At 40.6% G+C, this 22,815-nt stretch overlaps 1 protein-coding gene across 2 annotated transcripts in view; it reads right to left on the reverse strand.

The window, feature by feature from the left end:
- Window positions 1-22,815, reverse strand: part of MAGI3 (membrane associated guanylate kinase, WW and PDZ domain containing 3) — a 173,794-nt gene that overhangs the window by 51,577 nt on the left and 99,402 nt on the right. For both annotated transcript variants that reach the window (XM_016124324.2, XM_036235067.1), the window contains exons 2-5: window positions 21,352-21,468; window positions 9,945-10,064; window positions 4,399-4,608; window positions 779-953 (exon numbers count right to left, since the gene is read on the reverse strand). In XM_016124324.2, coding sequence (XP_015979810.2) covers window positions 779-953; window positions 4,399-4,608; window positions 9,945-10,064; window positions 21,352-21,468 — 622 coding nt within the window. The remainder of the gene's footprint in view (window positions 1-778; window positions 954-4,398; window positions 4,609-9,944; window positions 10,065-21,351; window positions 21,469-22,815) is intronic.

Consider the following 22,815-nt stretch of genomic DNA (forward strand, 5'->3'; position numbering starts at 1 on the left):
ATTCCAGTCTCTCACCTCTAATTCGATTCTGAGTATATGTTCTCTTGAGTATACTATCCAGCCCGCAATATTTTATTATGTTCTGTAACTTTACAACATTCATATTCTACCTCTGAGTAAATTAGTTTAAAGATGAGAATTTACAGCTGCATAAGAATATAAAAATACTTTACGATGAAACTTCTAATGAATTATACAATATTATTCTCAGGTGCAAGCAATACAAAATTTTAGGTTGACTGAATACATGTGGTATTCTATATCCCTGTAAATACATTTACACTAATAGTACTTCTTCACAAAATACTTTTTTTTTTTTTTGCGAATTGATTTTATATCAAAAACTCTGAGGATCAGTGATATTTTCCTTTTATATTATTTAACTATATTGCCTAAATATATCAAACTCGAGCTCTAGAACTGAAAATACTTAGCTAAGAAGTATGCCCCTGCGAATGATGGTAGTGCTTGAAATGCTCATTAAGTTGGATGATACACCCAAAAGTTAAAAAAAAAAAAAAAAAAAAGGCAAAGCAAAACTCTCTTTAGTCCTTACATTTTTCATTATTAGTGACAAATCTGTTTTCTAATAAAATCAGAGGTCAAAAAAAAAAATACTATCCAGAGAAAAAGTCAGATAAAGAATCAACTAGACTGTGTATGAAAAATATTTTTAAAGAGAGAAAAAGTAATGGAAGCCTTGAGAAATTACGCTAAACCCGGTTCGGACGAGCCTCGCAGTCGGGGCGCGTTAGGGAGGAGGCAGACGCTGGCTTACTCGATGAAGTAGACCATGCCCGTGTCGGTGTAGGCCATCTCCCAGTTTGGGGGCAGCGGTTCCAGATTCTCGTCTCTCATCATGTAATTTCTGAAGTCCATGGAGCTGTTCGTTTGGTTGTAACTTGGGATGGTCTTCATCCAGTCGGATGACTCGGACTGCCTCTCCCTGTGTTCTATTCGACACAGAACAGCATGAGCAGCAGGGAAATTCGCACTCTCCTCAAACGGCCCTCGTCATTTCTAACGAAACGCCAACTATACTGCAAAGTGCCTTGCCTGCTGTGTCCCCATTCGGTTGTGGTTTTTTGAAAACAATAAGCGCACATACTGAATTTTCTTCATTTGCTAAGCGACATGAACCCTGTATAGCACCAACGAGACTAGTCTGGGAAAGAAACAAAAACGACACCGGTACCAATTCGGTCCATGCTGAACCCATGTCAGTCAACGGAACGCGAATGGCGACAGCTACCATGGCCCTTACACAGCCCTTTGACACCCAGGCTCTGCCTTAAGCACTTTACATATGTTAACGCATAATCCTCGCAGAAACCCTGTGAGCGTACGTTATCACTAGTCCCATTTTATAGATGAGGAAACCAAGGCACAGCAAGGTTAATGTATTCAAGGTTGCACAGCTCACGAACAGTAAGGCCTGGAGTCAAATCTATGTGGTGTGTAAGGTTCTTAATTGCCACACCGAGCTGCCTCGTCCACATTTAACTCGGGCCTTTAAAACGACACTAATTTTTTAAAAATTACACTCAAAAGACTTTTATTAAATACAACTATAATTTAACTCTCTGTTGGTGATATTAAAACCCTTTTAGAGTCTCAAAGTCCATATGTGGGTAAGGATATTAAAGTTTGGTTACTGTCTAGGGAATTCGCAATTCATGCACTTAAAGCTTGTCTCTAGGACTTTAAAGGTAACACAACTGTAATCACTCCAAACTGCCGTCGGCGCCTCAGAGTCGGAGAACCTTCGACGAGGCCTTCCATAGCATCACATGGCACTCTCCGTAGTCCTTCCACTCCGCCTGCCTCTCATCTCCGCGAGCTCTATCGTCCATTGACCCCGTGACCTTCCTCTGCTCCTTCATCCCCGTCCACGCCCGCGCCATGTCCTCCTCATTGCCCTGCCTTCCCAACGTCCATTCCATGACCGGCCACGCTGTCATCGCTCCCTTGTAAATACCCTGATTCCTCTGTCCCACCCTTCATTCCACTTGCTTGGCTGAACCATAATCCTGTTAAGTCTCACTCTCCCTCTATTCCACAGCGCCACGCATAGTTGGGCACTGGCCACACTAACTAGGTCACTTTTCATTCATGATCACTAACCTCCAGAGGGCATTTGACGATGTCTGACCATCACGGGACGTTTCTTCAGTCCATTCACGCTGACTCTCTCCTAGGTTAACTATCTCATACCTTGCTTCACGTAAAATCTTCCACTACTGCTCCCTTACCCCTAATCTCATGTGATGTCCTTGTTCCTGTGTCACTGGGAAGAACAGAAGCAGAGAACTTGCACAAAGTCCCCCGTCACACCTACACAGCAATGGCACCCTTCACTCCACCTGTCGTTACTATGGAAGTGCTTCTGGAGAAGGCTAACTCTTCGATTACAAATCACATCCCATCACCTCTTGCCTAGAGCAACTCTCACTCTCTCCCTTGTATCCCCATCTTCTCTATCCAGAAGATCACGTTCATCCACATCAACACAAGTTATTTCTTCATTCTTTAAAAATAAACCATTCTCTCTCCCCTCTAGCAACCACCCCAGTTCTCTCCTGCAAAGAGTTTATCCTTGCTACCTTCGCTTCCGCTATCCCACTTATCTCTGGAACTCAGGCCAACAGGGCTTTGGATCTCTCATCAGTAAACCTGTTATCAAGGTCACCGATCACCTCCGCCTAGCCAAATCCCACGATCAGTTCTCAGTGCCCTGCCGCCTGAGCTGTCAGTAGCATCCGACGCGGCTGACCACGCTGCCCCCCGACCTCCAGGGCGCTGCCCTCTCCCGCGGCCGCTCCTTCTATCTCACAGCTCTTCCCAGTCTCCCCGATCTCCGGTTATTAGGGTTCAAACTCTGCACCTTTTCTCTTCTCTTTCTACACTCACTCTCTTGGATCTCATTCGCTGTCACTGCTACACAGGCTATATAGGCCGATGCTGTCCAAACATCTATTTGGAAACCAGAACGGACACTTTTAAGTCCAGCTTCAAACATGACATTTCCAGGAGGAAGTCTAATGGACATCTAAGACTTAAATATCCCAACCTGAGCTCCCACTAACCTTTTCCAACCCAAATGGACTCCTCGTAAAAATTTTCTTATCTCGATAAATCCTTTTTCCCAGTTAAATCGCTTGGAGTGCGTTTTGCCTTTGCTCTCTCACACCTCGTATCCGGTCTGCCAGCGAACGGCCCCAGCCCGGGCCCCTTCCCACCCCTCATTCTTCCACTGGCTCCAAACCACCATTTCTCACTTGAGTGGCTGCACTAACCTCCTAACCGGCATCCCTGTTTATACCAATGCCTCTTACTGCCCATTCTCAATACGGTAGCCAGAAGGAAAAGGTGTTTTCACCCAGGGGTGATTCACCAAACATCAAATATATTATGTGGTATAACCACGTGAGATATTGGGACGATAAAACAGGACTCACACTCGGGAGGGGGACACAAACAATATCTATATTAAAACAATAAATACAATCTACATGGCAAATCGATAACTGATGAAGAAAAACATCAGGATGCTTTGGGAAAATGATACGATAATGAGTTCTGCAAATCTGGGGATGCGATAAAATTTATTCATTTTTGGGTATCAATAAAATATTTTTTTTAACTATGTGCTAGATATTGTTTATGGTGCAAGGGATACAACAATGAACAAAAGCAGCAAAAATTCTGACTCTTACAAAGATTATACTGTAGCGTTTTGGTGGCTTATAATAAATAGCACTGAAATTAGTTCTGCTATGATTCTGTGGTTTCCTATTCATACTCGCAATTATAAGGATCTCCTAAGCAATCACATTATTTAGGGGTCCTCGGAAGGAGAAGATTCTCCACCACTAAATTCCTGTTGGTTTTGCATTTAATGAAAACGTGAGTCAAGTTCGGACATTTTCCTTGAGTGATTCTGAACTAAAATGCAAGCACTGCTAACAAACCTTTCAGATAACGTTTATTAGTCTGTTTCCAAACCTCTGTACTTTGTTTTGGTTGAAGGCTGTATCCTAAAACATCTACATATTTATCATATTCTGTAAAGTAGGACTTAGGCCAGTAAGATTCCTATGTTCCAGCATTAGAAACGAATCTCAAATCTTTTAAGCATCTGAGTAACGGCACCTTACATTATTACCGATGATAGCTTATTATTACTGGTTTATCAAAATTGCCATCTGAGGCAACTCACTTCAGCTTATAAGATGATTGACAGAGATAGACTGTTCCACACAAAATCTTTACAAAAAGCATTAGAATCCCGACACTCACTGTGCATATGCTTTGTGAGAAACTTTACTACTTCCAGTTCACTGTCATGTTCATGTCAACCTGGAAGATCAGGTAGAAGTTGTTCACCTGTTTACGAACCTGCACTTCCGGTGCCATTAATGGCTTCCTTGTCCTCGTCGTCTTCTTCTTCAGGAAGGGAACTGTCCATTCTTTCCATCTTGCTGACAGATGTAGTTCGTTTTCTTTGGGATTCTGTGTCGAACTCATTATCAAAGAGGACCTGATCGACCGGATCAGGCTGGAAAGGGCTGGGTTCCGCCGGAGGCTTGGGAGTGCCATAGAAGTTTCCTGAAGGGGACGAAATAACAGCAGCTGGAAGACCTAATGTGGAACTGAGGGTCAAAGGACCTAGCGTGTGTGTCTCTGCCCTGTTAGCTTACGCTGAAGTTTGTGAATCCCCATTGCTGGCCGAAAGGAGGACAAAATACTTAGGAGACGGGGAGGTGGAAAGAGCAAAAAGAACTAATTTTTCAAGTGCCCGTCATGATACATTATCTGACATTTTAATACTATTTGTACCAAGGCCAGAAAGTTGAATATATGTATACACACATACACACACGTATATGTATTCACAAACGTATATAGTAAGTATGTTGTTTATTCTAAAAGGGCTTGCTTTGTGTGGGATGTAAACTAGGGCCTAATTTGTGAATTGAAATGCATTAATGTTCTTGTGTAAGACTGACATAAAAGGTAGAAAACTAACTCAGAATTGTTCTGATATGTAACATAATGAACTACTTTGATAAAATGAGGAAATACATGGGCAAAGGATAAGTTAAAAACTAACCAGACTGTTGAAATGTAGGCTCTTTATATAAAAGTGCTTTATAAAAGTTTTCGTAGGCATTCTAATTATGTTATTTTATCTGACAATTTGTTGAAAAAATAGAGACATGATTAGCATAATTCAATACTGGCTAACTCTCAGGAAAGCAAGAAATACTTTAATATGTTAAGTTTTGAGGGTCTGTTATTTTTTGCAGGAAAAATGTTCCAGAATAGAATGAAAATTGAAAATCATCTCAAATTTGTCACGTAGCTCCCATTAGGCAGCCTCATACAATGGGAAAGCACTCAGCGGGTCTAGTGCATTAACAGTTTGTGGCTGGCTCCTACTCGTTTTGACGTTCTATCAATCACGTTGCTAAGATTACAGAAAGATAAACATGGTTAGGGAGTAAAATACTCTCGATCTTTTATTGTTTTCAAAAAATCACAACTTCTACTCAAATTCCTTGGCTCCTAATGAGGTAATTAAGATGCGCATTCACATAAGGTAAATTAATAGGGTATATAATCAATGATTCTTCCTAGTTGTAAAAATAAATGAATAAATAAATAAATAAATAAATGGCGTTCTTCGGAACACCGAGGCAAATCTACAAACAACAGTTTACCTTAAGTAGCGCGTGCTGCGAAGGGCAAAGGATTAAGATGAACTCTTTGGAAAGTTGACTTTCGGCAGGATTGCCATTAAAATACACAGGACAAAACAATGAAATCAAACTAAAAAGCTTTTCAACGCCTTCTTGCCTCTCCGCCTTCAACTCCTCCCTTGCTTTCCTATCCACATTCAAAGTGGAGTTACTCATATTATGCAGATGGATGCAAAGATTCCTATTAAAGCAGGCTCGGAGGGTCTCTCAAAACTTTCTGGCTCATAAGTAAAGCAAAAACAAAAACAAAACAAAACAAAAAAAAACTGGGGCAAAGGGCACAGATATGCTCCAAATCGAGATTTGGCTGGGAAAAGAATGCTCTAGGATCTCAATTATTCCTACATGATGTTCAACAGTCAGACTACACAGGAATTTGGATGTACCACAAAATAAAAAGTCCACTTTTTCTAAGGATTGTACTTTCACTAGAAACATATTGTAATGTGTATTACTATCTAATTCTAGGAAGTTTAATGTTTTTCTAGTGTGAAAATTCGGGATATTGTGATTGCTACCCATAATCATTGATAAGATTTTAGAACTTCAAAATAAATTCTGGCAGTTTATTCATTTAAAAAAATGTTGGTTTTAATAATATGTATTGCTTATAAGTAAATTAGGTCTATATTTCTTGAGTTGTTTGTAAATATCAAGATTGCAGGTACAGTAAGATATATAAACAGTTTATGAACTCTGGATGTAGTTACAAACAGGAAGGTTTTCATCTTTTTGAAGCTGTTTCAGAGTTTTTCCTTCTTCTTTTTTCTTTTCTGAAGGCTTTTTAAAAAACATTTGTAATAGAACCTGCAACTATTAAATATTTTAAATATATATAAGATCACAGAAAATAGTATTAGAAATATCCCTATCTATTTATCTATTTACACAACCTCCATATATTAACTTTTGCCAGACTCCTTCCGGTCTCCCTATTTTCCCCCTTCAAGGACATTACACTTATGGTCACATGCACTACGGAAGCCCTAACTTCCTGTCTCCATCCCTCCCACTCTCTCGAGTTATCCTGAGGTCTGCATGTGTCATTTTCCTGCGTATTGTGTATATCTAGGACATGTGTACATGCACACATAGCGTATAAGTACTATTGTTCATAAAAGCTTCATAAAGTGTTTTTATATCATTTCATATATTTTCCTAAGTAGTATACTACACGTACCCTTTTGCAACTTTCTTTTTACTCATTTATATTTCGAAGGCTTATTCCAGTTGATACATGAAGTTGCTGATTCATTTAACTGCCATATAATAGTCCATTTTCATGAATAAATTAATATGCATTTTATTCATTCCTCTACTAAAAGAGAGTTGTTTCTATTCTCACTCTTTCAAATAGTGCTATCATGACTATTGGGGTACATTTCTACATGTACACATAGACAAAGGTGTCCCCAGAGGAGGCATCTAGAGAGGGAAAGGCTGGGTCAGAGTTATATGCATCTTCAAATTCACTAACTTTGCCAAGGTGGTCTCCGGAGGGATTGTACCATTTTATATGCTTGCCTGCTGTGTCTGGGAGTTTCCATTTCCCAATTACCAAACTTTAAAAATTTCTATCAATCTGATGGATGTGAAATGGCATATGATTGTGATTGCAATTTGCATTCCCTTTGAATTGATCTCTGAATTGATATTTGAATTGAATTTCCTTTGAAGTAATTAATATGAAGTAGTAATATGTCACGGTGTCATATATTGTGTTCTTATACTTAACAGAAGAAAATGTCAGAGAGTAACTTTGTGATTTGAGGCAGAGAAGAACTTCTTAAATTTCAAAAGCATAGGTCATAAGGAAAACAGTGATAAATCAGATAAATAAAAATTAAAATTTCTGTTTAATGAAGAAACACAGGACAAGGTTATTAGGTGACAGAAAGGAAGAAAACACACATCTATTTCCAATGAGGGATTGTTATCTAGATAAATATCTAAGTATCTAAGAAATGTCTACAAATTTAAATGTGATTGAGATCCCATTAAAAAAAAAAAAAACAGACAAAGCAAATGAATAGACGATTTGCAGAAATCCAAAAAACTAACAAGCAAAAGATGCTGAGACTCTCACTAGCAGAGAAACTAAAATTAAAATGAGATGCCACGCCTACAACCATCAGATTGGCAAAACCATGAAGCTGGATAACGCCAAGTGTCGGTGCGGATGTGGGGTCATTGCTATGGCGGCTACAGGAATTAAACCCTCAGGTACTGCTGGTGGGAAAGCGGACTGCAGAGCTCCCCTGTTCCAAACCCCTTCGTCAGATAAGTATAGGTGACGCCTCATAACCCAACAATTCTGCTCTTGGGTATACATTCCACACGGGTCCATAAGAAGACGTGTGTGAGAATGTCGGCTGTAACTTTATCAGTGATGAGGGGCAATCTGGAAGTCATCACTAGGAAAATGGCCAAGTGAAGTTCAGTGGATTTGCAGTATGAAATACTATGCAGAGGTTAAAAAGCGATAAGTTACATGCAAATATGGTACAGCAACAGCGATGAGTCTAAAAACAGTAACAAGTAAAAACAGTCAAAAACTGAATGAGATCTAGAACACGGTCCAGATGTAAATAAATAAATGTACACAAGACACGTTTTGCAAGAACACATACAGACAAAACATACATGTTAAACACATCAGAATGGCTGCCTGTGAGAGGGAGGTGAATGAGAGCAGGCTATCTGAGTAAGAATGAAAAAATAAGTAGCTGTCATTTCCTTTGAGAAGTCTTCACTGGCCACCTGATCTAAATAAGACATTCTTACTGTTTTCATTAAATCCCTTGTTTTTGTTTCCTTCGTAACATCTCAATTTGTAGTTATTTTGTTTGTTAGTGTTTCAACTGCCTTCCCCAATAGGATAGAGGATTTATTAAGGCGGTATCATTTCGATATCGTTCATCACAGTATTTCTAGTCCCTCTTATAAGTGCTTGGCATGTAGTAGGTCCTTAATTAATGGGTTGTTGAATGAGTGAAAGCAGCATCAAATGAGTAAATGAATGGCGTGTGGGAGTAGGGCCGGAAAGGGTAGCTAACACTAAAATGAACAGGCAAAAGGAAATCACTGAAGATTCTGAAGAGGAGAGAGGCATGGCCGGAGCTGTGCCTGGGGAATACTGACGCGGTAGCAATGGGCAGCGTGCCGTGGACAGAGGGAAAAAGTGGAACAAACGAGATCAACCGCGATAGGCCGGACATGAGCTCGTCGGTCCCCTGGGCCTACCGTGAGGTGGCGAAAGCAAGAAGCAGGGAGAAGGCTGCTACAAAGGAAGAAACGGCTCGTTTGCGTAACAGACTAGACAGGAACTGTGAGAAAAAGGAGGAGAGCAAATGATGCCTCCACTGTTCTGAACTCGTGGTGCAGCTAAAGACAGAAATTATAAAGAATTATTACTCTTCTGGATAGAACGCACACACATATTTGGCTATGTGGAAATCAAGGTGAGATATTTATTGCACAGCATCTCTAGGCACTAAGGATAACATTGAAGAAGAGAGATATGACGTCTGCCTTCACAGAGCTTGTGAAAAAGGGAATTATAATAGTATAAAGCAATGATGTCACAGTACAGGGTGCTAGGGGAGTGGACGAGTTTGCCAAGGAAGAGTGTTAGATACGGGGTCGGGGAGAGTATCCAACATAGAATTATTTAAAAATGGAAATTGATCTGAGATCTGCACTTCCTAGAATCAAGTGGGTAGAAGAAAGAGATATGAAAACCAATTATCCTGTTCTTGTTGATTTCCCCCCAATCTCTATTCTTTTTTCTCCAAGCTAGCCAAGGTATACATACATTTTTTCAAGTGTACAGTATTTAAATTCTGAATCACAAACAGAAAGTAACTACGAACACTTGCTGACTTCATACGATGAATGTGAATTACTATGAAATCTGCAAAGCGGTCAGTCTGAATCATTTTAGTATATTGATCACAATCGACTTTATAATATAAGGAAATGCTTTTGTTTATTCTTTAATCCCATTTTAACTAGTAAGCTACAAATGTCCTAATCAAAAGAAAATTTTCCCAAAGACCGACAGAAAAAAAAAAAAAAACGCTTTAAAAAACGGCATTTCCCTGATCGAATTCTCTCTGAAATAACGGCAATCATTCAGGTACCCTTCTGGGCTGCCGCTGCTGGCAGTATTTGGGGACATACCGTCGTACGTTCCACTTTCTAATAACGCTCCGCTCTCTTCCAGTGCTTTGAACTGTTCAACAGAAATGAAATTATAGTCCACCCCTGGGACTTCCCCATCCCTGGGGGCCCTTGTAGTGCCTAAAAAAGAAAAAGAAAAAAATAGGTTGTAACGTGCTTTCCAAGCTTACAAAATAGTGTGCATAACAGAAAATTCGGTCTATAGAGAACACGTGGGAGAAACAGACTATTGAATATATTGTACCTCCTAGAACGAGGGTCAGAAAATTTTAGGCAAGCTAACATTCCTATGTGAAAGTAGGACAATAAATAATGTAGGATGAATATACTTTAATAAAATCTACAGAGAGCTATACGATTTAAAGCTGCAAAGACAAAAATTTTAGTTAAAGAAAGTTTAACTCTCCAAGACACAACAGTTAATTCCCCTCTTAAACCTTAATTATGATTACTTTACACTTGAAGGAGAGAGAAATCCACCAATGACAGACTTCATTTTTATGTATTTATCTTCAGTACTTTTTTCTTTCCTAGAGAAGAGAAACTGGCGTTCCACTAGAGGCACGAAGGACAATAAAAAGACAAAAAGCAATTTTTAAAAGTTCTTTTAATGAACTCTGCTTTTAAAACTTGGATAAATATTATGAAATATTTTAGATAAATGAATAAAAGACTTAAGGCTTAAAGTACTGCACATATTTCTTCTTAGCCATTATTCTCTTCAAGCAATTACAAAAAAAATTAAGCAGTAAGTAAACTGTTCAAATGAAATTCACTATAGCAACAGAGCACTAAATTTCCCCCTCTTAAGGAATTCATGTTAAAGCATACTGATTCTTGAACAATACGGGGTAGGGAGGGGGGAGGTTGGGGCACTGACCCCCAAGCGGTTGAAAATCCACATATACCTTTTGACTCTCCCCAAAACTTACTACTGTCATCCCTTGGTACGCATGGGGATTGGTTCCAGGACTCCCTGCAGATATCAAAATCCACAGAAGCTCCAGTTCCTTATGTAAAATGACACAGGACAAAGCGTACAGCGGGCCCTCCAATCCCCGGACTCTCAACCGCGATGAAAAACAACTGTTTTGGCTCCACAGTTAGTTAAATCCTCAATGCAAAACCCAGGGAAGTCTTGGGGACCCCTCCTGATTCCCAAAGGAATGACTGATGAAACTGACCTTGGCCATGATGATGTCAAACCACACAGGCGAAAGAAGCCACCTGCATATTTTTTGGAGACGGAATAAGGCTGACTGTGTATTTATTGAAAAAATCTGCATATAAATGGACCCGCACAGTTCAAACCCAAGTTGTCCAACGGTCGACTCTAAAAATCTTTCTTTCAGGTCCAAGGTATAACGGCAGCATTGCTACATTAGATTGAATTATACTCAACCAGGAATCAATACTCTTATGGACATTAGAAGCGAAAGCTTCTCCTTGGTTTTACCCTTACCCAAGTTGCAGGCAGTGACTTTCCTAGAATAGTAATCTTAGCAAAAACCTCTAAACCCATAAAATTGGCATAAAATTCAGACTCTACCCCTCTGGCTTCTCTTGCCCCAACCCTTTCACATTCTGGGCTTTAGCCATAATACATTTCCAATTCTTTTAATGTTCCCTGTACTCACTTAGCTTGATCAAGCCATTCCTGTCCCTGGAAGATGTCCTCGTCCCCTTTCCACTCTCACCTCAGCTAACTCCTCCTCATCCTTCAGGGCCTGGCTCACAGTGGTTCTTTGAAGAACCTCCCGATTCCCATCCAAGGTGTGGGGACCACGTCCACTTGGTTCAGAGCGACAGCCCCAAGTCTTGGCATGGGGTAAGAATCACAGTAGGTAATCAATGTTAATTTCTCTGACTTTTTAGTTATAGTACATCCTACTACATTCTGTAATATATATATATATAAAAAATCCACAAGTATGATAAAAGATTAGTGGTAATGATATCAGAAAATAATGATTAAGCCGACATTCTAAACAACAAAGACTAATCGATGCATTTCCCCTTATTGTTATCCAATTTTTTATAAAAATATTTATCTGTTTCACATTACAAAAGATACAAAATCTAGAAAATATAACTTCCTCTTTCTTAACATGTTTTTTATTGCCAAATTTTTGTTTTCATGTTGACTAAAACTACTTTGCTAGATTCCCCCAAATCAAGAGCTTTCAGCTCCACGGTAAGTAAAAATTAACATTAGAAAGTAAATTTAATGATGAAGTTTTAAATTTTTAATTATCTGATACATGGAAAACTATGGCCACAATATTTTGCACCTCCTGCTATCAGGAGATGGGGCCTGTTGTTTCACCGCTGGAATCCAGACTGGATTTATGACTTGCTTTGAATCATTTCATGTAGAAGATGTGATACGGTTCAAGTTCAGGAGTCTAGACTTCCCATCTTTACCTGCTTGGAATGTTCCCACCGCCATACATGAAAGTCCAGGCTGGACTACTGACCGCAGGCAGACCCCCAGCCAACAAACAGCGCCAAGGGCCCAGACAGACATGCATGTGAGTACACCTGGCACCCCCTCCCCCGGCCCAGCTGGGCTGCAGCCACCTGAGTGGTCCTGGCTGAGCTCAGCTGACTCATGGAATCATGAGAAATAATACAAAATCGTTATTTTAAGCCATTAAGTTCTAGGGTGGTCTGTTATGCAGCAAAGACTAATTGAAATATTATCCAAATAAACTCTACTGTAAAACATAATGACTATATAAAATCCAATTTAAGAAAAAACCATATTACAGATACTACTATAAAAAGAGTACTTATCCAAGGGAGAGAAGTAATGCAGTGTTCTCATCTGGGATTACTATTAACGGCACAATTTTGTTTTGTTCATTCATTCATCCACCCATCCATCCATCTCATGCCTACAGCACCTGATCTTCCTAGGTGGTCTCCTATCCAAGTACTAGCCAGGCCTGACCCTGCTTAGCTTCCGATTAATAGTACAATTTTAAACAAGCACTCAAGCCCTTTGGGCTACATTCTCTTTCTGCAAAGTGGTGCTGAGCGAGATGGTTCATGATTCTTTCCATTAACAGATATGAAATGTTATGTGTGATTCCAACATGCAAATTCCCAAGACTTATAAAGTAGCTTTAAGGTTAACTCTTTACAAATATAAGCGTTATAAATTTTCACTATCTCTCTCCCCACCCAGAAATGTAATCCCACACACATAAAAAAGTTCTCTCCCTTCCCCAACCTATGCCACATTCCAAAAAATTTATCTCTGTATTATCCAGATACTCTCTCTATATACTGGAAAGCTTTCTACACCCCCTCCAGTCACTACCACATTTCTCCTTTTTACATAGAAATTCCTCTGAGTTCTATTTACTCATGGTCTCCAATTCCTCTCCTTTCACTGTCTCTTGAGCCAGTTCCTAGGAGCCCTTTGGCCCCATCATGCCCCCAAGACCGTGAGCTGTGGACTCACTTTGCGTATCCCCAGTGGTCAAGACTCAGTCAAGTGTCCTCTCACCTGACCTGTCAACAACGTTTCACATAACTGATCATTCCCCCGTTTTTATTTTATTCTGAAAGCTACAGAAAAGTAGATAAAATGTCTATGTAAAGTTTAACAAGTAATAATAAAGTAAACCCATCCAGGTGAAGAAACAGAATATTACCAGGATGCCAAAAGACCCCTAGTGCGTCTCCGAACGTAACTCTCTCCCTCCCTCCACCCCCAAAGGTAGCCGCCATCTTGACATTTGTGACAATTTCCTTTCTTTTTAAAAAAGTTTTCACCAAGTAATGCATTGCTAAGCAACGCAACTCAGTGGTGCCCGTTCTGCAACTTCACAGGGATGGACTCATACCACACGCATCTTTTGCGTCTACGTCAACACTTGTCATCAGGTTTTTAAACTTCTGTCAACACGCTAAGTATGTAAAGGCATCTCGTGTATTTATTGAGCAACTGCCTTATGAGGTTAAACATTCTTTTCGTTTATTTACTAGCCACACAGATTACTTCTGTTTTGAAGTGGTTGTTCAAGTATTTTGCCACTTCTCCATTGGGTTGCCTGTTTCTTTAAAATTGCTTTGTAGTTCTTTACTTTCTGGATATCACAGTACATCAGGTCTAAGTAAACAGCAGCTTCCAAAATGCACCATTATTTTATCCCTAAAAACAACCTAGCAATTATAATTGAAAGGTTCCATGTGTAGAGAGGTTTAATGTGAAATAATTGTGTCTTAGTATTGATGAAGTACAACATACGTGTGTTGCAAATAGGGTGTTTCTGCTAAAATGTGAAATGTGCTTTCTTGAAACAGTGCTTTCTGTAAAATCACCAAAAAGAACTGAGATTATGGAGAAAACAGGGTCAGGGTCGGTCTCTCAAAACCTGTTGCAACTTTGCAATACAACCAAATCAATAACAATCCTAATTTAAAATATTTATACAGTTTAAAAGACATGTTAGATTCCTAATTATAAATATTTTAAAATTTTTTTTAAAAATTGAAAAGGTAGCTTGATAGAAAGGGGTACAAAAAGTTTTGAGGCTACTGAATGAAGAAAAAATGTACAAGAAACAGGTTTAAGATAAAGCACATGTTCAAACTGAGAAGGGAGACCAAACTGAGGTGAATGAGCATCCTACACAGCACCGGCGACATTCAGCTGTGTTTGTATGCTCTGTGTTTACTCGCTGCTACTTGGCAATTCAAAACTTTAGCCTGCAGTAAGAACCAGTATTACCTCAGATAAACTGACATCATTCTCCTGCCTCTTTACCAATCACAAACGAACTTATTTGCCCCATAGAAACAGATGTTGTGGTAGAACGGATGGTACTTTCACTCCTGTCACTTTTTAAATGGGCTTTTGACAACGGAAATTTTTCATTTTAATACAGTCAAACTTATCGATCCTTTTCTGTTTATGCTTCTTGTGTCTTAAATAAATCTTTTCCGAGATCATGGGGACATGCTCTTCTTAAAAAGCGTTACAGCTTTGCCTTTCATACCTAGTACTTTGATTATACGGAAGCGGACTGAGAGAGGGGTGCTGATGAGAGGTAGTTAGTAGGCCACTTTCCTCTTTTACCAAACGGCTACTCAACATAGTTTACTGACTTGACAATCTTTTAACCTCCCTGGTTAGCCATAGCACTTGTGCCATAGAAGAAACCTTATACGGAAATGTCCACATCAGACTGGGTGTCTGTCAATGGGCTTTCTATTATACTCCATTTATCTACTGACCTTTCCTGCACCTTATCACAGTTTATAATTATCATATTTCATGATAAATCTTGAGACATAGTACAGCAAGTCCACCTATTTGTTTTTATATTCATAACCTTGCCACATAAATTCTGAAATTAGATAAACAGGCTAAAAATGCTAGAATTTTTATGGGATTAGATTGAATCTAATCATCAATTTAAGGAGAACTGATACCTTCATCATATTGAGTCTTTAATCCACGAGCAAGAAATCTCTGCCAATATAGTTAGACTTTCTTTAAGGTCCCTAAATTTTATCTTACAGAGATCTTTACACTTTTTTTAAAAGATTACTATCCAAGTATTTCAAATATTTTTTATGCTGTTAGCAATATCTTTTTGTAAATTTTCATAATGTTAATGGTATAAAAGGATACAACTGTGGCAGTTTATTTGGTCATGTTATTCAAATACGATTTACCTACAATAAAATTCACTAATTTTAACAGTACCTTTCTATGAGTTTGGGGAACCATCACACCCAAAAGTTTCCCTGTGGTAGCCACTGATCTACTGCCATCATAGTTTTGCCTTGAATAGAGTCTCAGATAAATGGAAACATACATTAATCTGATTCCAGTAGTGATTTGTGTCTGGCTTCTGTCACTTGGCATGACACTTTTGAGATCTATCCATATTGTGGTTCAATATCTTTTTATTGTTGAGTGGTATTCCCTTGTATAGATATACCAAAGTTGGATTATGCATTTGCCATTGATGGACATTTGGATTGTTTCTAGATTCCAGATATTATAAATAAAGCTTCTATAAACTTACAAATCTTTGGGTAGACATATATTTAAAGTCATATTGGTTCAATACCCAGGAATGGAATTGATGGTCATACAGTAAGTGTATGTTTAACTTTGTAAGAAAATGTCCCTAAGTAAATGTGCTACTTTGCATTCTCACCAGCAGTACGAGATCTGGAGTCAACCTACATTAGTGTTTCCATGTAGGAATCCCTTCTTGAAGTTATTTGGCAAATTTCCTTTTCCCAAATACCAAGAAAAATCGGTTGATAGGGAAAATGAAAAAAAAAGTTGTAATTCCCCTGTGAGAATTAAAGCGTAACAATCTGACACAGAGATGTTACTGGTTTGAAGGAATCTACTGATATCGAGAACAGGAAACGCTAGAACGTCGAATCAAGCGTTAAAGTTGACACCTCCAGGGACCAGGACAGGAGCAAGTGGGGGCGGAGAAGTCGGTCTCACCTGCAGCCGCTGCCACGCCTCAGTGTGGGGCCAGGGCCCCGCCTGCTCCTGCTGGGTCTTTCTTGCAGATACGGTATGAGTAAGAGGACATGCACTTATACTCTATATGAATTCTATGAGTGGTATTCCAAACAATTACAAGTTTTAGAGGCCAAATGAGTCCTTAACTGGGCGGTTTTGACATGTGATTCTGTATCATGATGTAAGAGATGTGAATGTTATCGGAATCCTATTCGACAATGTCCTCTGGCATTGCTCACTGAGTGTTTGGTACGAGTTCCAGTGCTTTCTACATACTTTCGCAGAAGAGATGCAAAGAGAAGAAGTAAAGGTGGATGTGGAATGCTCCAACCTGAATGCAGAAACTGGTCTAAAATCTGAAGTAAAAGCAATATAGATTTCAAAGGCAAAACCAGAGCCAGGGCAAGGAGACAAAATATTTTCATCATTAAAAAGTGATACGCTTGTGCAAATGACCACTGACTAACGCCCAAGTTAAAGATGCTTTTGGATACACACTTAACAATCTGATGAATATCAATGAAAATAAAAGAATTTTTTTCTACATCTGGAATATTTATTACCACAGATCAAGACCATTGGATAATGTAATTGATTCTCCGTATGCTTTAAAGCTTATTTTAGGACTGAAAAATTCAAATATTAAATATGTGTGGTAATATCCTTCAAAAATTTTAATGATTTTTTGGGGGCTTTTTTTTTTTTGGTGTTAATGTTCCCTTCTTCTAAGGTTTTCCACTAGCAAATGTCTGCATAAGGTAGTTTAAAAGCGTTAGTATAATCTTGTGATATTAGTTCGCAGTAATAAACCAGCTGATTTCATACTGGCGTGTTCTCTCCTTCTGCGCCTGGAGCACCCGGGAGAAGCCGCCCCGCACCGCGGCGTTTGTAGCCATCGTCCCTGCCGTAACGGTCACGTGCGGTTGTCATCTGGGTTCCCAGGGTACTTGGTTCAGCTGGCACTTCGTCACAATCAACCACAAATTAGACTGTGATTACACCGTGATGCCACTCCTTGTCATGACTTACGAGCATCCTACTTCCCACTGAACGGAACTTGGCACTGTAGTCGAGGCCAAGAACACAACCAAAACCAATTCTAAAATTCCTCCCTGCAGGTCTGTCTCCTGGGACCGCTGCCGGGACCGGTTCTGTATCAGCCAGGGTCCAAACAGGAGAGAGAAACTGCATGGTGACCTGAACAAGGATGGCTTAATATAAAGAATTAACTATTTACAAGGAACTAATAACTATGAGGGAATAAAACAGCACTGTGAAGAATGCCACCCTAAAGCTGGGGGAGGCTATCCCAGCAAGGAACAAACTTAGAAGAGGGGGCCGCTTCCAAAGTCGGGGTTCGGACCTCCCTGGAGAAGGTGTGGTAGTAACCTGGGGACAGAGCTGGTTTCCAGCAGGTGGGCTGAGGCTGGCAGGACCGATGACGGTTACCAGCGAGCTCCCTGTGTGTGGGGGGGAGGGGGGTTGTTGAACTTACTAGAAAACCAGCTGGGACAATGGCTGGACTTGCCAGAAACCCACTGGAAAACCACATGCAGGGTATGCTGCTGAAAAATGGGGAGCCAGCTGGGGTGCCCATGGAACTCATCGGGAAACCATGAGGAAGTCAGCAGGTGCACGGGCGGAGCTGAATTCATGGCTGAGGCGCCCCCCCACACACACGCCCCCCACTCCACCCCGCGGCAAGCGGACTGCAGAATGCGGCTGAAACTTCCAGTGCCTTTGAGGGCAGGAGCAAAAGGGAACAGATACACTGAAAACTCCCCTCTCATGGCCGCTAAGTGACACCCACATCCGCTTGATCCCTTTGGGGCCCGCTTCATTAAGCTTTGTTAAAGTGGGCCTCAAGCAGCTCGATCTACGGTCCAGCCCTACTAGCAAGGCGTGAGCCTTATGGGGTCCCTCTCCTCGGGCGGGTTAGAACTCAGATTTTCCCAGCCCTGGGTAAGCGCCGGGGACCGTCAAGCTTACAGCTGCCAGAGCGTTCTCTGCTTGGCCATGCAGGTCCCAGGATGCACACACACCCTCCGCTTAGTATCCAGCAGCCGACTCCAGGGGACACCTGCGCAGATCGCCTGAGCTCCTTTTCTTCATAGCTCTCCCCTCTCGGACACCCTGTCCTGCAAAGTCCAGACACCTCAGGCTTGTTGGACTCAGACTGCTGTCCCCTCAACTCAAGAATCTGCTGGACTCTGCCTGGGCCGGCTCTCCCTGGGCCACGTGGCCCAGGAACACGTCCCAGCAGACAGCTGAGGAAATCACAGGACTCTTCCGTTGCGTCTTCTCTTTGGGATCGCAGCCGGGATACATCTATGGGGCAATGTCTGCCGACGGGAGAAACCACCTCCCTTTGTCTTTTATTAATTTTATTAACTCACATTGTCTCAGATTTTGTCAGGGGGAACCCCTCTAGGTGGCTTTTTTAATGTCCTTCTGATACGTCTCATAATTTTTTAAGCATTTATATACTTGTGGATACGATTAGACGTTCCAAGCTCATCTTGTACTTTCCTTGCCCCAGACAGGGAATCAGAATTTTCTCCAAGAAGATCTGGGATCTTTGAGGAGAGTAACATTCAGGGACCAGGTGGGGTTGTGGACACTTCGACTTGTAAGTTAAGGGGTCCTGTTAGAATTTGCAAAGGCTGCAGCTGTTTGGACCCTATGAATTAAAACTGCCGTGGCTCCTTTCCAGGACAAAACCTCACACTGAGAAGAAACTGCAAAACTAGGACAGCAGAAGTAAATTAAAAAGAAGCTCCATGCAAAAGTAGCAGAGGGCAGCAGAAAGTACAGCGCATATTTTCATTAACTTGTTTTAACAAGGAAAGAGGGAGCTCTGGCATTATGAAACAAAAAATGCTACCCCGAGACACCCCATGTAGGCAAAACACCAAGTTACTCATTAAGGGAATAAAAATCAGATTGCCCTCAGACTTTTTTAAGAGCAATGCTTTATGGCAGAAGACAATTAGGTAATTGACTAATATAATTAAGATGGGAAAAAAATAAAAATATGAGCCAAAATATCCAGCCAAGCATACTGTAAAGTATCAAAACCACAAACTGCTGTAACGATCCTGTAAAAATCCAGTAGAGAACAAGCTTTAGACAACCACGATTACTGAAGAAATAACAAAAAGCTGGTGTTGAGAGTAAACATGTGTTCACCCGCAGACCGAAGACTAAACGATGTTTACAAAGGGGACAGGGCGGTAGGTAATGGCTGTTTACTTTGCCAATATGGATACAGCACAAGTATCAAAAAAAGGTGAGAATGAGGAAAGCATATGCAAAGTATAAGCGTGCTGATTATGTGTTTGGAGAGTAAAAAGATGATTATTTCAAGTCAGAAGATGAGAAAGGGAGAGAGAAGGGGCATGAAGAGATGACTAGATATTGATCATCTTGATAAATATAAAGAAAGTGTCGCAATGGCTACAAAGCCCGATATGATTCGTAAACCAAAGAGATTCAGAAAGACAAAATAATGAAAAGATGGACAAAGACACACCAGGTAAGCACGAAGAAGGCAGGAGCTGCAACTCTGAAAGCTGACAAGACAGGTTTGCAGAAGGAACTCACGGACGAGGAGTCAGATTTAAAAATCAAAATCAAAATACTTTGTACCAGGTTGAGGAGTCTAGACGTGCAGCCAAAGGAAGTCGTCAAAAGATAAACTACAGATGGATAAGAATCAGGGGCACTTTGAAGACAGACTGAGGTGATGTGGGAGGCAGGGGATACGGTCAGACAGGGGGCCCGGGCCGGCGACAAACATTGCTTAGGTGCCTGCGCTAGGCCAAGTGGTTTGCATTTACATTCTCGCTGTAATTCTAGTAACAACTACAAGAGGTGAATCTTGTTATTCACATGTTATAGAGGCAGGTTCTGAGGCTCAGGAAGATGAAGTAACTCGATCAAGTGAAGAAACCAGTAAGATGCTATAATCAAGATTTTGAACCCAGTTTTACCTACCTCTTTGCCACTACAGAATGCTATTTGTTGTTGTTGTTGTTGTTTTTTAAAAAAAAACAAAAACAAAAAAAGTCCAGGACAGAAAGGGTGAAGGCTTAGGCAGTGCAGAGGAGCAGATATTTAAGAAGCATAACCAGGGAGGCTTGGTGATCAACTGGACATTGTCTAGGATTTAGTAACAGAAATCGAGCACTCCGGAACCATTATAAAAGCTAGTATCCACAAGGAGTGACAAACATATTGGAAGAGAAAACAAACCAGAATGTCCTTTTACGCCCTAATAATTTATTGTTCATCACTTTTTATTCTTTCCCAGGCCTGTGCTAACTAAAGACAACACTTAAACATACATGATTTCTTGTTACGCATTTCAAAAAAGCCCCCAAACCATTACAACAACAACTAGGTTTTTATGAAAACCATTAAGACTGGAATAGAAACACCGAGATCGAGGTAAAAATTCAAAATGGATTAGATTACCACAATGAAGGCACTGCACACTTCCTTTGGGGAAGGGGCGGATTTTAAAATTAGCAATGTGCTAATAAGTCATACAAAAATGTTTGTTCTCAGAGTACAAGGCATGGAGAGCAAAGATGTCCTCTTACTGCATAGGGTGCAGACACTGATTTATCAAAATAAAATCCAGTATGCAACACGTACACAGATTTCTTAAACACTAAAGGTCGAGCGAGTTTTTAAAAAGTCATGATATAGAATCTTCTGGCTTTTCTACTTTGCAAAGCAAGACCCCTGAAAAGTCCTCTAAAAACTTGCCTCCTCCTCCAATTTTTGTCGCATCCTTGTGCCCTAACTTAGTCGTCACGATTTGATACGAGACGCTTTGCTGCATTCTGTGTTTGATCGGTTACGTAAGGATACCTCGGCCCGTCTCCTACTCACATGGAATGGTTCTCAGGTAGAGATTATCTCGGATCACTTGCTGCAGCTTGTGGTCCACCGATCCTTTCTGAAACTGAAGACTCAGGTAGTGCCGCAAATCTTTGTTAATGACTTTGCCTACAAAAGAAAACCACATAAGACGAAACTGTCAGATCTCCAGTCCAGTATAGATGCGAGTGGTCGAACACCCTTAAACCACTTAGCTATGAACAAGGAGAAATCAGAATATTTCGCTGAAAACAAGATAACACCGAATTATTAAAGGTACTGTAGTTAAAATATGTACTTGTAAAAATACGATGTGGGCATAATTTTACACGGTAAGGAGGGAGACGGTTCAGGTAAGAGAAGATGACAAGTATTCATGGTACTTTCATTTGGTCTCAAGGCTTTAAATAACATGACAAATTCTTGTCACGTATGCCCCTGACCTACCTCGCCAAACTCCAAACTCATCAGACTCGCTCACGTATATTACAGATACATTTGGAAATCGGATAAGCGCCTCGAATTTCAGATTGACAAAACTGAACTCTTCATTCCGTCTTCCCCAATGTTCTTCTCTCCTCTGCTTTCCCGATCTTAGAAAATAACAGGAGCTCCAACCCAGCGGGACAGACCCCGAAGCCGGCGGTCCTCCTTGCGTTCCCCTTTTTGCTTCTATACCCCAGATCCGGTGCTGCCCCCAAAGCGTCTCCCACCCCTCCGCTCCTCTCCGCCTCCACTGCCACCACCTAAGCTAAGCCGGCATGATTTCTCATCTGGAATTCTCCAGTGCCTCCTAAGTGGTCTCCCTGCATCCATTCTAGCTTTCCTCTGCTCCCACCACTTACGCAGCAGACGGAGTGAGACTTAAATCATCAATCGGACAGCCGCTACCCTGTTCAGAGCCACACACTAACTTCTAGTTGCACTTGGAATGAAATCCAAACTTCTGAGTAAAGCCTAGAAGACACTACACGTTCTAGCCCTGGCCATCCCTGACCCGATCTCATACACCCTTCCCTTCCCAAATATGTTCCGCCCACACTGGCCATCTCTGATCTTCAAAAAGGCCAAATGGGCCTTACCTCAGCGCCTTCTCTCACCAAATTAAACACGTATTTTCTGTCCACTTGCTTGACTCCTAGATACAATGTAAATAAATAAGAGTGAAAAATATTTTTCGTATTCGTGGGGGAGATGGGAGATTAAAAAAAAGGAATAATAGGTGGTCTTAAAGAAATATTAAGCAGGAAAATATGGGATAGCAGAAATCTGACAGTACTGAATTTGCAGGAAGGACTGAACTTAAAATGGAAATCACAGTGACGAAGACATTGTTCAGTAGACGAGACTTCAAATAATTAGAAAATATTATTGAATAAGAAATGACTAGTTCATTAAAATACACTCTTTGTTTTATTTGAAACAGCCGAGTTATGACAAGGTTAGATAAATCAAAAGGTTACTACAGATCAGTTC

This window comes from Rousettus aegyptiacus, unplaced genomic scaffold (assembly GCF_014176215.1).
Source record: "Rousettus aegyptiacus isolate mRouAeg1 unplaced genomic scaffold, mRouAeg1.p scaffold_m13_p_17, whole genome shotgun sequence".
NCBI lineage: Eukaryota > Metazoa > Chordata > Mammalia > Chiroptera > Pteropodidae > Rousettus > Rousettus aegyptiacus.